This window comes from Camelus ferus, chromosome 3, assembly GCF_009834535.1.
Source record: "Camelus ferus isolate YT-003-E chromosome 3, BCGSAC_Cfer_1.0, whole genome shotgun sequence".
NCBI classification, from domain to species: Eukaryota; Metazoa; Chordata; class Mammalia; order Artiodactyla; family Camelidae; genus Camelus; species Camelus ferus.
The window spans coordinates 95,915,996-95,933,466 of NC_045698.1; the positions used below are offsets into that span (position 1 = coordinate 95,915,996).

The following is a 17,471-nucleotide window of genomic DNA, read 5'->3' on the forward strand; positions in this document are numbered from 1 at the left end:
GATGCTCTCTGCTCTGTCACTATGGGAGACTAGGGTTCTCATTCTAGAGGCTGCTGTGCCAGGCCCAGCCTCCCCCGGGCCTCAAGCAGCTGCCTTCTCTGTTTCAGGGCCTTCTCATAAGCTAGGCTTCTACAAAGCTCTCAAAACTAGCATTATGGTCTGCATTTTACATTTGAAGGCACTGATGCTGAGGTGAAGAGACTGGTTCAAAGCCACATAACCACGTGACAAAAGTCAGATTTGAACCCCTGTCCTCCGACTTGGAAGCTTCTAATTTGAAACTCTAGGCTGACCTGTCTTCTGCCACTTTAAGAAATGATGCTGGCTCTGGCTGGCTCCCTCTTGGTCTCTGCCTCTGTATTTCTCTCTGAGTGGTATCTCGTCTGGTTGTGTGTATCTGTGTGTGTGTGTGTCTTGCTCATTGTGTTTCTGTCTCCCCTTGTTTCTGTTTCTGTGTGTCAGTCTCTTTCTCTTGGTCTCTGACGCTCTTGCTTTGTGTGAACCTCACACCATTTCCCCAGGTCTCTGTGAGTTTGTCCCTCTCTCTCTCTGGGTGTGTGTTTCTCACCAGCCCCCCACCCACTGCCCACCACCAGCACACCATACTGTACCTGCTGTTCACCAACTGTGTTCCCTATGAAACTCCAACCTCCACATCCACAGGGACCATCTGCTTCGTTGGCAGCTGCATTTCAAGTATCACAATGTGCGGTGTAGATGCTGAAGGTATTTTTGTTGAATGAATAACTGAGTGTATGTTGCACACACTGTGAAGGGAGAAGGAAAGATCTCCAACACTGGCAAAGACAGCAGCAGGGTCTTTCTCAGAGGAACTTTATCGGTCCTCATAGAGCTCACAATTAACAGGGTTCGCCCAATCGACTTTATCATGCGTGTTTATTGGCAGGGCCCGGTGGCCCAAGAGCTTAAAAACACGTGTGGCGTGGTTGTCCAGAACTGCTTCCACAGAAGATGTGGGTTCCGATCCCAGATCCACACTGTTGCTTGGCCTCTCTGAGCCTCATCTCCTCACTAGTCAGGTGGGAGCAAGAATAGGATCCTGCAAGTAGAGTCCTGTTTACAGGTGAGGAACTGAGTCCTAGAGAGGCCCAGAGGGGTTCCCTGTGGGCCACTCAGCTGTGAACAAGGCCTCCTCCCACCCGAGGCCAGTGGGGGACTTGGATACCTGAGGAGTCAGGGCCTCCATCCATCTGGGAGTTTGAAGCACCTTTGAAGGTGGAGTGACCACTGGACGGGAGTCTCTGGAAGCCCAGGCCTGCCGTGACAGTACTGCCTCTCCTCTGTTCCACCACAGAAAGGGTGATGGCTCTCAAGCCTGCAGTCACTGCCTTTCCTTGGCTCCTGAACAACCTTGGGTGCAGGCAGACATGGGCCTTGGAGCCTCCACTGGACTCACGGGGAACCCGGCCCTGCCACAGGTGCTCAGGCCTTTCTACAGCTCCAAGCCCAGGACTCCCTGTCTGCAAACACAAGGGCTGGACGGGATGCTGTCTGAGGTCTGAGCCAGGTGTCTCTTCCAATGGGCCCTGACATGGAACATTGCGGGCAAAGCTGCCTGGGCAGAAGTGGCCAGTGGGGAAAGCAGACCCCTCGGTGAAAATCACATGAGGCAGACAGAAACAACAGCTCTCGTACTGAAATAAACGAGCTAGGTCGGGTCAAAACACCCCAGTTGTAAACTGTAGAATAAGCTGATAGAAAAACTACCAAACATGATTTCCCTCTAGAACTTTTCCTGGGTAAGGGTAAACCAGGCCTAAGGGTCAAGGGGATGGAAAGATGTGTGTGCTCAGACAAGCACTCATTCGCTTATCTAAGTCCCTCCTCAGGGTCCTCTCAGCAGTGGTGACAAGGCCCAGAGTCGGTGGGCCCGTGGCAGGGTGGTGGCAGAAAGGATCTCCAGCCTGGCTCTGGGCTCTGCCCCACTGCCTGCCCTGGAGGGCCAGACACTGGTGACTTCCCTGCTCTAGAATGCACCCATAAATTACCACAGGAGATGCCACCAATCAGCAGGCAGCCTCGGCAGGAGGATGTGGACTGCATCTCTTCTCAAGGTTCTGTGTGACTTAGGGCCTGTTATTAACCCCTGCGATCCTGTGAAGCGGGCATCCTCTGCTTCAATGAGGTGTGTGGGTGTTAACGAATTTAAGTGCTCAGCACAGGGCTGGGCACATGGTAAATGCAAAATAAATGCCACCCACTATGATTACAGGAACAACTTTTACTTAAACTCTCTTCTCAGGCTGATTCTCAAACCCAGTTTTGGGTCAAAAGAGCCAGTGGTTTCCAAATGGGTCTGTGCCACTGCTCACTTATCACACACCCTCAGATAAATGGATTCACCTCTGGGCCTCCTGGGTCCCAGGATGTATGCAGTCGAGAACAGATACTGCTGTTATCATCACAGTAACAAGTATGATTATTTACCATGAGTGTAAGATTGGGCATCGTTGGTCCAACTGGAGTGAAACTTGGGCTTGAGTATTTCTCTTGAGCCAAGATGGTACTTCCTGGGGACCCCTGGGGCCTCCCTCTCCTTGGCACTTCTCAGCACACCCTCCTCCCCTCATCACCTCCTCACGGCTGGAGTGACAGAAGACTAAGACACAGACTCAGGAGTGTGACCAGTATCCTGCAGCATGGCTACCACAGCAAGCTGTGCAACTCTGCATCTCACGTCTTCATCTGGAAAACCAAGATAAGTAAGAGTAATTCAGAAGGCGGTGACAAGGGTTAAATGTGTTGCTCTAAGCACAGCACTTAGAAAAGTGCTTGGCACATAGTAAATACTCAGTAAATGTTAGCTATTATTACTATTTTGTATGTGTTGATATTTTGTAAAATAACATATTTCATAAATAGTTGTATATATTTAACAAAATACAATTAATTTTTGCATATTTAATGATAAAAATGGAACATAATACCTACAAAATCTCTAGGTCTTGTAATGAACTTTTACAAATCTATGTTTATTTATAGCCAAATCTCTACCTCCTCCTCCCACGCCTGGGACCATCACAGCCACCTCACGATGATCAGTTGTCCACACGACCAAACACCCACTGGAGGGACTGGCCTCTCTGGGCCTCTCTGAAGAAGGCCCTTGTGGGTCTGGGACTGTGCCAGAGAACAGAGGCCAAAGGAACCCAGACCCTGTGTAGCAGCTCATGTTTTAATCCGAAGACACACAGGAGTAAGTCTGTCCTTTCCATGTCTGAGACACAATAGAGAGGCTGGACTATAGAAAGGAAATACTGAGAGAGGTTCTCACAGTTTAGCTTTTATTAAAATTAAAGGAACATAAAGTATGGAAAACAAGAACATGGTTCCTATTAAAACAATACATTTGAGGAACTGTTTCTTCAGCTAACGCTGTGACTGATGGAGCAAGCGACGAGTGTTCTTTAACAAGCTCTACAGCCCCTACCATTCAAGCAGAGAACATCAGACCAAGGACCTGACTGAGGGTGGCGTACAGGGTGCCAGGGGTCCAGTCGGCCTGCCTCGGGACAGCCACACGGACACGGCACTCACACAGACATACACATTCAGTGTCTTGAATTTTCTTTCAAAGAAAGTATTTTACACATCATATATGAATTAAACAAGAAGTCCAACAAGCATCCTTATTGCCACTGAAGAGGTGGGAGAGGGGATAATTTGAAATCGCATGACTAAAAGCAAGAACACAGCACTTGGGCAATTTGTTTCTCCCAATGCCACAGTCCCATGCATTACTGCCGTGGCTGACGCCGTATCCACAAGTCACCGAGCCCCATGACAAAGGCTGCAAGGGGCTGCAAGGTTGTGATCATCCACCACGGAAAAGGCCTCGGATGCTCCCAAATGTCAGAAGTGCTGCCGGCTCTCCTGTTTGGTCAGTAGATACGCAGTACAGCTGAACATGAGGAACTTCGGACTCTATTAAATAGTGCAAACACTTAAAGACAATACATTCCAACCTCCTCGCTTCCCCAGGCAAACAGAAAAACTCCAGCTAAACTGGAATCTGAGTTTGCTCAGCCTCCCAACTTGATCCTTCAGGGTGCCAGTGGGAAGCGTGGAGGCAATCCAAATGGCACCTGTCCCAATAATAATAAAAATAAAGATTTTTTTGAAATGAGACTAAATGTCATATATATATATATATATATATATATATATATACACAAAAGAGAGCCTGGAGTGTTGACACAGCTCAAGAGACAAGTGCTAAGTGGAGTATTAGCTTTTGCAAAGCACATGCTTAACACATTCTTAGCAGGGATCACGAGGAAGGATCCCTCTTTTAAAATTCACGGACAAGATGCTTCCAAAAGAGACATCATCCAGCAGCAAAAGCCTTAAGCTGTTGGAAGCTTCAGAAGAACAAGGAGACAGAAAAGAATGAAGACTGGTTAGCTGGACGCAGGAAACTCCTGGGAGTACGTGCTGGAGGGTAGGCCTTTCCCTAGGGCTTCTCCATGTCACGGCATGCCAGGCTCCAGGCCAGGCCATGAGAGCTGACAGGAGAGGGGACAACCAGATGCACCCTTGCCTCACCCCTGCCGAAATGGGCTCCAAAAACAGCAGACGGATATCACTGATGGGTAAGTGCTGAGAGAGGCTTTACGTCAGTCCCTAAACAATTCAAGAAACACCAGTGACTGTGTTTTTCAGCAGTCTCCCTTGAATGTGGTGTCAGAAAGAAGACTCCAAGTCAAAGAGACTCATCTACCTGGAGCTACTGAGAAATCAGTTTTGGAGAGGGTGAGAAACAAAGGGAAGATAGCCACGGGCCTGAACTATGTGTGAGAGTGAATGACGTGTAGAACATAATATCTCATTATCGTGGACAATAAAAAGCAATTCAAATACCCCGAAAAATTATCTTATAAAAATATCTACATTAAAACTTTAGCCTGAAAGCTACAGCTTCAGTTTTATAAAAAGGCAATCTTTGAAAGGATCTGGCTCAGGAATATACAAACATTACACAACAGATATCAAAATAAGACAGCTCAAAAAAGCCTCTTAGGGGATATTGCAACTGGTTTGTCATGAAGAGAATTAAGTATTCTTATTGCATAGCAGAAAATGAGGTCACTGTCATTTGCATAATACTGCAACTTTTTTGATGGAGAGATGCCATTGGGTATGTATGAGAAGTAACTTTGGAATTCAGAGTCTGACTTCTCTGTTGTCCAAATCAGTATACAAGTGGCGTCTAAGTTGCTTCTAACCTTGGGCCACAATTCCATTTCATCACTGTGATCAGATTTCAGATACACCACTGCCAAAGCTGCATTCACAAGCAGCTATGGCCACCAGAACGCAGGGGGTGGGGTGGGGAAGTGTTCACCTACCACGTGACCAGCACAGACTTGAAAATCAGTCTGTTGTGCTCACTGTGGAGAGAGAATCGTACCTGGTGATAAAGAAACATCAGGTTTAGGATGGCATCTGTGGGCAGCTAGAGCAGATTGGCTTTTTGGTGATGACGTACCAGTGTTCTAGTCCCCATGGGAAAGGACACACGAGGATGAAATGAACATGGCCTCAGCAGCACTACCAGGGGGAGCAGTGCTTCCTGGGAAGGGAGACGTGAGGTGGGACCAATAGCAAAAATCCAAAAGCAGAAAACATGGCTGGCTGGCTGTCAGGAAGAGGGCGCTTTCTGGGACAATGACACACAAACAGTGGAGCCCCCCACATAAGCATGAAAGCTCAGCTTCTAGGTGTTGGGGGCTCCACCTTTCATCTGAAATCAGGAGCTGTGCAACGGCACACGTCAGACCCCAATCCCCAACCTCACCCCCAATACACACACACACACACACACACACACACACACACAGCCCAAAACAAAGTCCTAAACCTTCCTTGGAGAGGAGGAAGGACATCTGGAAGAAAAAGCGCATTCCATCAGCTTCCTATCTGGAGCCAGGCAGAGCTCTGAAACCATGGCCATCTCCATGACAGGGTGAGCAGTGTGCCCAATGGACAGCATGTCTCGATCCCTACGGAGCTGTTCTTCCAGGTCCAGCAAAACTGGCATTTTAGCTTCCTCCAAGTTTACTAAAAATGCTGGGTGCCCTGGTGTTCTCCAAATGTCTTGCTGAAATAACATCTGCTCAACATCAGAAGACACTTCCTCTTCAGGAGAGTGGAGTGTTTAGTGCACAATAAATATACAGTAAATACACAAAGTGGCCAATTTCCTGAGGAGCCCTGGGTTTCTAACTTCAGGGTGAGGTCGGGGGAAAGCCAGTCTCCTGCAAAATCTGCTTGGAGGTAGCCCAGCTGTACCAGAAGTCCAACATCTGAGTTCATGAAGCCCCTGGGCTCCCTAAAGGTGGACCTTGACCTCAGGGAAGGCTAAATCCCAGCCCTTGAGGTGTGAAACTGCTCCCCAGACACAAGGCCTCCCCTCCTTATGCTGTAAATCCCAACACTAGCAACTTGCTGGTTTAGGAACAGCACAGCTTGAACATCCCTTTTTTTCGGTTTTTTTAAAAAATGCAAATAACTCCATGCACCAGCAAATATCCTCCTCCAGATGCTGAAAGTACTGTTATTAATCATTTTTACCTGTGAATTAGCAAAGCTTTCATCAAGCTCCTCTCTCAAAATGCAAGTACCCCTGAGAGAGATGACACATTCAGGGCCCACCATTATGTCCTCCTTCACGGGGTGGGGGGGGGGGGCAACAGGAGGGCAACGTCCTGAGGGTTGGAGAGAGGGTACAGGCTGGAATTGGGGAGAGAATAAGGAAAGGAAGACAAGGACATCAGACAGACTGGACCTTCGCCACAGACTGCCCAGGGTCAGCCCCAGCCGGGACAACCCTTTGAAGTCATCCATGCCCATCTGAATCACACATGGCTCCATCCAGTGCAAGGACAAACCCACCTTTGGGTTTGTAAGTAGGGTGACCTTTTTACTTAACCTCCAAACCAGAACACTTTTGATAGTAAAATGGGATGCTCTGAATAATTAAACCTGGATAATAGGTATAAACAGGGACTGTCCTCTCCCAGGAACACCCAGAAATAGGATGCTCTCTGGGACCATTATGAGCAGGGACTGAAGCCTTACCACTTTGTTTTGTTGTTTCTGTTTTTCATGTATTTTTTTCTTCCAGTGCGTTACTCAGTGCTACTCTGAAGAGCTGGTTTTCCCAGCTGAGGAGACACAAAATGTCCCAAACCTGTAATTCATAACATCAAAGACCAGTAGCCCAGAGACTGGGAAGTCCTGATAACTTCCTGGAGAAGAACCCAAGGAAGAGCACCCATCCGAGGCACTGGGGGACCCTTGGTTCCTAATTCTAGCACAGAGGACCCGGTGTGCTTGGAGAACGCCCCACTCCTCTGCAGACAGTGCTCGTAGTCGAGGTCAGTATGTGGGCATGGTCAGAGCACTGCCCCCTCCCTGGTCATTTCCAGACATTCCCGTTCTGTCCAACTGCACTCCCTGTAGACAGCAGCTTTAGTAGTCTCAAGGTCCCCGCAGGGCAAATCCTTCTGTGATTTGATTTTTAGCAAAGCAGAAGGATCAGTAGTACAGAAATGGAGTAGACTATCACCACCCTCCAACTTAGTGAAACACCATGTTCTACACACACACACGCACGCACGCATGCACACACACACATACATGCATGCACGCACGCGCGCCAGGTTCTCTGTTGTCCCTGCAGAAACACAAAAAAACCTCTAAAAGGTGCAGATGGAGCTATCAGGAACCCACTGCTCAGGGCAGAGGACAAAACACCCCGTGAGAGCAGGAGGTGGGTCACTGTCTTCACTCCCGGGTGACACTGCCAGGTTGGAGGAGGGCTGTTCTCACTCCACTGCAGACTCGGGCAGCGAGTAGCATTCAGCTATCGTGGTCCGGCTGTTCTGAGTCACAGGCAGCAACCCCCCTTCCTCCACCTCCTGGCAGTGGGAGCTGGGGTCACAAGGGCTTGTGAATCACAGCAACACCTAAGATGAAAGGGGGAGAAAGTTACCATTTCAGCTTCTCCAAAGTTACTCAGAACCTCAAAGAGTTCACAAATTCACCACATCCTAAGCCACAGCCAAGGGGAATGGGCACAATTAGTACCCAAATTCTGAAGGGTCCGTGGACACTGGGTGCCAGCAGCTGGCTGTTTTTTGCTCTGAAAGCCAAGTCCCCACAAGATATTCAACCCACGAGCACAGTCCCTCAACACCACCGGGGAGTGGTCTCGCTCACATCATCACACAGATTCATATTGTAATGACTCCCCTTCCAAACCCCAGCACTCAGCTTAATGACACTCATACCCTCACTGGAAACTGCAGCTCTCAATTTTTGTCACTTTAAGAGAAGTGATGAGTGATTTGGGTCTCTTTTTAAAAGACACTGAAACGAAAAAGGGAGTGACTTCACAGTGAGAAAAACTGAATTCGCACCCTAGCTCTGCCCCCCAGTTAAGTGCTTTGTGGCTTTGGGCAAGTCCATGTGCCACTTTAGGCTTGGTGCCCACTTAATATCATCTGGCAGAGACCCCTCCAATGCTAAATACTATATACGTAGGTAAACACTCCAGACACGTCTATATGTGTTAACTGCTTCAGCCAAGTTGAACCATACCCAACAGCTAACTTATGTGTCTGAAATCCCGAGTGTCTTAGGCTGTGGCTACGGGGCAGACACAACCGGCTGCTTCAGCCAACATCCCTTCTACTTCTGCTATAGAGACCAGCAAGTTATGAGCTCAGCCTCCCAGACTGCCCTGCAGCTGGAGGTGCCCTGTGACCCGGTCCTGGTCCAACGCGACTGTAAATCCAAGTCTGCCAGGGCTGCAACTTTGGCTTTTTCCCTTGTCCTGCCTGGGAAGAATGCTTACGAACGGCACATGGGACAGCAGCAGCGGTTATTCATAAAGCTGGCAGAGCAGAAAAGAGAGGAGAAACCTGATTCTTCAGTGAGAGTCTGAGCCACGAGGCCAGCCCTGGACTCCTTTCTACCTGGGACAAATACACTTCTTTCTTATTTAAACAAGTATCTGTCGGGCTTTCTGGAACCTGTACCTAAACCAAATTCTAACTTACAGGTAAGGCCTACAGGTAAGGTGTAACTGGGAGTCTTACTTTAAAATATCCCCACAACTATCAAATCTTCTGGTTGAAGGCAAGACTGAGAGAACACGGTTGAAAGAAAGCTCAAGATTCCTCAATGGCCAGATTCTGCTAAGACATGTATTTCATTTTAATTCCTAGATAAAGGCACAGACATAAAAGCTGAGAGGTGGGGAGAACCTGAGTCTTCAGACCCAGGTGTGCTGCCTGACCTTGAAAACATCTTGCCTGAACCCAAGGCCTCTCTTTCACAAGGCAGCAATTAAAAAAAAAAAAAAAAAAAAGGCAGGCTCCTGTATTGCTTTTTATATAAACTTTCCCTCTTGATTATAAAAATAAAATATTCTCATTATAGAATATTTGGAAAACACAAAAGAACACAAACAAAATGAACTTTAATTCCTTCATATAAAGAGAATCACCATTCTCTTTTTGGTATTTTTCCTGGCTTCTAATAATAATCACAGTCATCGACTGAGTGGTTTCTAGGTGCCAGGCAGGCATTGTACTAAGAGCCTTCCATGTCTTACCACTTTTCATTTTCACAGCAGCCCTAAGAGGCTTGATATGATTTTATTCTCATTTTACAAATGAGAAAACAGAGGTTCCGTCAGATTGATTACCTTGCCCAGAATCCCACAGCTAGTGGCAAGGCTGGGACTCAAATTCAGATCTGACTCCAGCATCCACATCTGTGAGCCGTAGCTACTCAAACCCCAGAAACCAGACTGCTTGTCTGAGCTCACATGGTGCGTACATTCTGCATTATCCGTTCTTTAACCTGACAGCCTGTCACAAACACTTTTTCATGATATTGAAAACACTTCCCCTGGATAAATACCCCATAGTTTAGCTGCTTTCCTTATGTCAGATATTAATTAGTTCACAGGGGTTTTTTGCTATTATAAATACACTTCAGTAAATAACTCTGTCCATAAATCTTTGCATTTCAGGCCACTTCCTTAGATTTCAAGATAAAAGAGTCACTCAGTCAATGGGTTTGAACACAAATTGCATGTCTGCTTGTCTCCTTCCCACCTACTTCTGGAGTGGGCAAACAAAGAAATGGATGTGAAATATTCAGCACATATAGACAATTCTAACCCCTCACCCCTACACCTTCCCTTCTCACTAAGACACACCTGGAACCAAGGGGGTCCCCTACTGGCCTCACTGCCTCATGTTAGAAAATTCCCTGTACTTCCCACTTTAGTTTTGAGAAGAAAACGACAGTGCTGGCTTTAATAATTAACCATGAGAACAGAATCACTCTAGGACCAAAATGCCTCTAAAATCTTTTCTATGCAGTTGAGAAAAATTCTAAATGAGAAAAAAAAAAGGTAAAATAAATTCATTTATTGAAGCCTTGTGCTGACAGAGGTGTAATCTTCCTTTGCACTGAAATCCAAACAAGACGTAATGATGACCTTTCTGGTGGAAAATGGAATAAGAATACCACTGGAGTCATGGCGGAGATTATAGAAGATGATGGTTGTAAAATACTTAGGATGATGCCTGGCACATTGTATGTGCTCAATAAATAGATGTTAGCTCTACCCATTCCAGTTTCTGGAGTACCAGATACAACGGGCTGAGCTACATCATGGATGTTTGCTTGTCTCCCTCGACCTCAGCCCCACCAACCCTGCTCCTGCCCCCCAACACCTCATCAAACCCATCACACACATACCTCAGGAATTAGCCTCTACATCAGCCTCATTCGTCACTCCTCCCTCCAGCCTCTTGCTTAGAATGCCTTTCCCCTCAACCCTGAGCTAGGGTAGCACAGAGGGCAAGGGCTTAGGACTCAGACCTGGGTTTGAATTCTGACTTTGCCAGAATTGTTCAGCTACATGGTCTTAGACAGATTACTTAAACTCTCCAAACCTCAGTTTCATCATCTGTAAAATGGGAAGATACAGTCTCACTCAACCAGAGGGTTGTTGAAAAGATGAAAGGGCGTGTAGACACGGTACCTAACACACTGCTTCGTGGCACAGGGAGTGGGCACCTGGCAAAGGACAATGCATGACTGTGACCCTTCCTCAAAGTTAAATCAGGCTCCTCCAGGAAGTGGTCCCTGACTCTGTCGGTTCTCCGATGTCACGTCCCAAAGCCTGTATAGTACATTTCATTTAGAACTTACGTGTACATCATTTTGAATTTCCTGTTTTTGTGGGCAGGTCTTATCTTTCCAATTTAATTTATGGAAAGCATGAACTGTATCTTTTTCCATCTCAAGGCCCGACACAAAACAATTCAGGAAGGGCAGTGAAATTCTAAAACTTCTTTCTTATGACAACTCAGATCAGTTGGAAGCGGCTCCCCGGAACAGTGTCAAGAGAATGCTGAGGCTACATTCAGAATCGCTGGGGAAACGGGTGCTAATTATGGGTACCTGTAGTGGGCACAGAATGAAGGAGTGGTGACATATGACAGCCACCTGTCAACCCCGGAGGAGGTGCTCAGTCCTAAGCTAAGCAAGCTGACTCCGCCCTGCCCCGCCCCGCCCCACCAGGGCCCCCAGGCTGGGGCAGGGGTGGGGGCAGAGCACTGACCTGCGTAGCTCCGCCCCGTGCTCATGTTGGTTGGCAGCAGCGTCCACTTGTCAGTGACAGGATTGTAGTACTCCACCGAAGCCAAGTTACACGACCCATCATCCCCTCCAACCACATACAGGAGCCCGTTCACTGCACAGACCCCTGGGAATCAAACAGAAGCCCCAGGAAGCATTATGGTAGGAGCACCAAGGGATGGGGATGGACGAGAGACAGGTCTGGACTGCCCTGGAGGTGCTCTTCCTCCCCGTCGTGGTAGCACAACAGACAGGTGGCTCCTTGGGTCTGAGTTTGCTCAATGGATGAAAATACTGACAGCAGCCGCTGGGCCCCGAGGATCGCCCTTCCTAACACAGCCACGTCTCTGACCAGGGAGCTTTTACTACAACACAGCCCCTCAGATGTTCCCTGCCCCCGCCCTCATAACTACGCAGAGAGCCGTAGGCACAGGCCCCGTTCTACGGGAGTGCTGCCACTGGTGCACGCGGGCCTCCCGTGCCCAGGCTGAGCTATGGAATAACAACTACTCAGGGGATTTCACGTACACTACTTCTATTCTGCTTTAAGATTTTCCCTGATAAACCCCGTTTTATCCACTTGGTGTGGTACTAATGGTTGTGCCTGTGATCCCGTCACACAATTGGGGTCTAAATCCTCATCGAGTTCCCAAGGATGAGGCTTTCCACCCACCCTGATCCCAGAGTGGGCTGGCCTGGGGGCCAGGTCTCCTGCAGCAGGGACTTAAGACTAAGAAAATGTGATTATTGCTCATCAAGACTTTAAAAGGCCATAGTCCAATATACTGTGTATTTTCTCAAAATGAAATTCAAGGATTGACGATGCTCAAAAAGCAGTAATTATCAGTGTTGGTGAACATACCAGTGAGAGTATAAAATGCACTGCCTTCCTGGATGGCATCAAAAGCACACATACTCCCTCTGACTCAAAAAATTTCACTTCTGACCTTTTATTCTAAAGGAATAATTGTAAGCATATGCATTAATTAGCTCTAAGGACTCTTTATAATAACCAAAGTATTACTTACAGAAAAGATGGAAATAACCTAAATGTCCAATAATAGATAGGTTATTTAAATTATGGTTAGCCATTTAAAATGGAATTATGAAAAGATATTTAGCATTCTAATAAGATACTCATGAAAGATCATAAAATGGATTAAAAAGGCAGGTTATAAAATAATATTATAATGTGATTCCATTTTTGCTATAAAAATATAAATATCTATATTGAGCGTGTGTATATACACACATTTATATCTAAACCTAATTCTCACACTAGCTGCCTTGAAGATTCTGTAATTCCTTGCTCATGTGGCTCAAGGCTAAATGCCAAGTTCTATCACGGCGGGCTGAGACAGTGAGCAAATTAATAAACTCCCCTCTGTTTACACTTTCAACAAGTCACCTGCAAATGGGTTGAGCAAACAGGTAATTTGCATATAAAGGAAATAAATCGGCCAGAAAGTCACCTGCTTGTCTTTCCAGCCTGGGAAACTGGGCTAAGCCAACACTTCGATGGAGTAAGAAGGCAAAAAGCAAGATATACCCACACAGGACACGACCTATAGGGCAAAGTTCTAAAAGGAAATCATTTCATAAGAGTGTCAGGCTCCAGAAATAAAAGCCTAAACACTGTAAGGAAATTCATTCCTAAAGGGAGGAAAAGGGGAAGGAAAGACAAGACAAGAAATACAAAGAAGGGAATAAGGGAAGTGGTCCTACTGGAGAAGGGATCACAAATACTTTCGTGGCTAACCCCAAAAGGAAGGAGACTGGTTTCAGGTGGGAAGTGGGAGGCTCTCACAGCCAGGCACCAGCACGGAAAAGACAGATCCAAGCGTCATTGTCTGGCCCTGTCCACACAGCGCTATGCTTAGCTCCCCAACAGAGCCACTGGGCTGGGGCACTGACAACAACCAGAGGACCCTTCTGGATCTGTGTCCATCTACGTGCAGTGAAAGCCATCATCCTTCACAGGGACGGAAGGAACCTTCTGCATCTAAGTGGGGACTCTGTGGTTAGCTTTGAGGGTCCCAAGCTCTCCCCTCCCCAGCAAATGGACATTCCCTGCCCAGGGCACAAACTCAGCCCCAGGCCCTGGGAGTCTCACCCCTCTGCCTCTGTTTCAGAGCTAGTGTTCGCAGGGAGAAAACACCCACCCACACCCACACCCCCGTGCCCCAGGGAGAGATGGAGGGGGCAGTCATATTACCTGCATTGCGCCGACACATGTTCATGTCTGCTACCTGCTTCCAGGTGTTTGTTCCAGGATCGTAAACCTCAACACTCTTCCTCACCAAGGGCCCGTCATGCCCGCCTGTGGCATACAGCTGTCCACTGAGGACCCCAACCCCTGAAAGGCAGAGCACAGAAACCAGGAGGCCTGGCGTCCAGTCCTGGACAGTATCACCAGCAGGGCATTCTGTTTTGTCTCCCTGGGACTCAGTGTCCTTACCTATAAGAAAATTATGACACCCTGCCTGCCTCAAAAAATCGTCAATCTGAAAACCTCAAAATTCTATTTAAAGACATGAGATCATTATTTCGGAGACCTCCCTGCTGGTCTTGAAGCAGATGCTGTGCTTTCTGCCCCTGCTCTCCTGCTAGACGGGAGAAGGCGGGGCACTACATCACTCACAATGTGGATAAGCCTGGCTGAGTGCTGGGACTGCGTCACTTCCAGGTTTCAGCATAACCTTTTAACATCCTTTAATACAAGTTAAGGAAATAAAATCTGGGAAGCAGGAGGGCAGCACAGTGCCCTAGAAAGAGCTGCTGACCTAGTGGTCAGGTCCACCTGGGTTGTAGCCGAGTGTCTCTAACTTGCTGGCCAGGTGATCCTTCCCTTTCTGGGCCTTAGTTTTCCCATTTGTAAAGCAAGGGAGCTGGACTCTATCGGTGGTTCCAGTGGCCCATGGAGTGCTCCACTGCATGCCCAGGCTGCAGCTCAATCAGCTGGAGAGTTTTTGAAAAGGTAGATTTCTGAGCCTCACTCTCAGAGACGCTTGTTGGGGATCAGAAAACACCTCAGATGACTGAGATGTCCGGCCAGGTTTCAGACCCAAGGACTCAATTTCTGGAATATAAACGTCATATGAACAAGGACTGTGTTCGTCTTATCATGTCTGGGTCCCTATGCATAATGGTACATTCTTGACAAACACTGTTTGAATGACACGATATGTAAAATTACATCCAGCAATTATGCGGATGTGCCAGTGGTTCCTTGCAGTTGCCCTAAACTAACAGCAGATGGTGGTGTTGCATCAATAGTGGCTATAAAATGGCTTTGGCTTAAATAAAATTCAGTGCGTTCCAAAGCTGCTTCACCTTCCCTGTCTCCTGATGCAGCAGGGATTGCACTGGCTGGGACCAGAGACGGCCACCTGCCGGCACTGCCCACATCCTGCCAAGGAAGCAAACAGCCTTCTTGGCACTTAGAGGCACCAATGCCCTTCTATAGCCTCCTCCCTGAACGTTACTCGTGTTTCCTTGATCTCAAGCCACAGGGGGCCTTGAACCACCATACCTATCACAAGTATGTGGGTTCCCAACTCTGGAGGGGAGGTCTCCCCAAATCCGAGGCATGTGAAGCCCTGAAGAAAGGCTGCCCTGGGATCCTGAAGCCAGAGCACTGACAGTAACCTAAGGAAAGAGCCCATCTCTGGGACAGAGACTGTCCTCTAAATCAAGGTCACCACGTCTGCCTGGGGCACAGGTACCATCCAGGCCATACCCTTGTCACCTTCTGGGGCCTTTAGCCCAGGGGAGAGGCAGGAGCAGCCTGAGGGATCTCCACCCAGGAGTAACCCCTGGGCAGCCTGGCTGAGACACAGCAGCATGGCCTCCAAAGGCAGCTCTGTCCACAAGAGGCACTTGAACTTTTCTAAGGCGGGTCTGTGCTCACGGCTTCCCCCTAACACCTTCTGCTCCAGGCGCTCCTAGAAGCTGCTGCGTATCTCAATGTGTGCTGCTCTGCTCCTGCTGAGCTGTCCCTACCTCCCTGGGCTTTGAACACTTGCTCTCACACCTCAAGTCACACCGGGGATTTCCAGGAAGTACAAAGAAGACTCAACCAATACTATCAACCAAAATTCCTAAAAGAGCTCCATGAAGGGAGGAGACCCAGGGCCTCTGTGAATTGAACTGGCCCCCAGGGAACACTGACTGCAACCCACTCATCTCACAAGTGAGGAATCAGGCCTAGGCCACACAGCACGTTCCACCAGAGCCAGAACTAAGGTCCAGCCCTCCTGACTTCCCTGCATTTGCCACACGTTGAAGAAGAGCCAACCTGTCGGGATCAGCAGAGACAAGCTCCCTAAAAATAGCCTTCCAAACACAAATGTTTCTTAAATGGAATCATAACAGCTTTTGCTCTTCTAACCAGTGAGTGCACAGTGGTTCTTAAAAAAAAATATTAAAAGAGCATGATTTTTAAGGAATGTTGTGGAAATGATCATGTGTTTGGTAGTGTAAAATGAGATCACAACTCAATCTTCAAAAAAGATAAAGGAATAACATTGCAGGGGGGAAACTCGCAGTTGTGGTTTCCCTTCCCAGAAGTCACACTGCCTTCCCACCAGCTAGGTTGGTCATACGGCACCACTCCCACGGGGACCGGGAACAGAGAGCCAGAGCCCCGCGTCCAGTACCTCTGCCTGCCCTCCCAGACCCCTTCCCTGCGGCCCCCAGATGATGGGGGAAGACAAGCAGGGAAGAAGGGGCTGCTGCTCCACTTCCTGGAAAGTCCCAAGGACCACACAGCTGCCGGTCTTCTCACAGGACGTGGAGGTGGGCCACAAGTGGGGAGTCACTCTCTTCCCATGTGGGGGAGGGGGCCAAAGTGAAGAAAAGTGGAGGGGAAGACCTAAGTTTGTCTCCAAATATGAACACTAATAGCTTGGCTTTCCACTCCCAAGACAGGGACAAGCAAGCTGTAGCTTCTCCACAGAAGACTAGGACAGCCGCGCTTGTCCTGTTACTTCCTAAGAATGAGACTCTGATCACTGAGGGTCAGAAAAGCTAACGTTGAAGTGAGGCAGACCTGAGTGGGACGCATGACTCTACCAGTTACTAATGATAGGACCTTGAGCTAATTGCTCAACCTCTGGTTGACATCCTGGCTAAATCTGTTAGGTGGAATTATGTTGTCACGTACGTTACCTCTGTGGGCAGTGGTGAGGATTAAACAAAGTGGGGCACAGAAAGGGCTCATTGGGACAGCACCTGGTATACAGCAAGCTTCCCTTTCAAGAGATGCAGACACCTCCACAGAAATGGAAGGGATGCCAATGAAGGGACTATTACCTCATATGCTCTCCAGCAAAGAGATCACTTTGGTTAACTTATAAGTGATTGTGTTGGCTGCAAAGGTGTGAGAGGGATTATACACACTGAAAGGAGAGAAGACTGAGGGAAAACAAGGTAGGATGTCAAGCTCTTGGTCTCCAGACTGACCTGAGAACAGATGAGACACAGCTTGCACCCCGAGTCCCCTCTCCCGTACCTGCACCACTGCGACGAGTGCTCATGTCTGCCACGTACGCCCACTCGTTAGTCGCCGGGTTGTACTGCTCCACAGTGCTCAGACACTGGCGGGAAGCCCCGTCATAACCCCCGACGGCATACAGCTTCCCTGGAACAGACAAAGTGGTTGGGATGGTGCTTTGGACTCGCGTGGGACTGGAGTGTGGCTGAAACTTCTGTAGCCTACTGGGGCACCTACACCTCCATCAGAGTCTAGGGCCCATTCCTTTCAGGAAGACCACCCACTCACT

General features: G+C 48.2%; 1 protein-coding gene across 5 annotated transcripts in view; it reads right to left on the bottom strand.

The window, feature by feature from the left end:
• Nucleotides 1-3,284: 3,284 nt before the first annotated feature.
• The window catches only part of KLHL3 (kelch like family member 3), a 238,162-nt gene continuing 223,975 nt past the window's right edge, over nucleotides 3,285-17,471 (bottom strand). For all 5 annotated transcript variants that reach the window (XM_032476820.1, XM_032476819.1, XM_032476817.1 and 2 more), the window contains 4 exons: nucleotides 17,201-17,329; nucleotides 13,904-14,044; nucleotides 11,672-11,815; nucleotides 3,285-7,991 (listed from right to left, as the gene is read on the bottom strand). In XM_032476820.1, coding sequence (XP_032332711.1) covers nucleotides 7,963-7,991; nucleotides 11,672-11,815; nucleotides 13,904-14,044; nucleotides 17,201-17,329 — 443 coding nt within the window. In that variant the 3' untranslated portion in view covers nucleotides 3,285-7,962. The remainder of the gene's footprint in view (nucleotides 7,992-11,671; nucleotides 11,816-13,903; nucleotides 14,045-17,200; nucleotides 17,330-17,471) is intronic.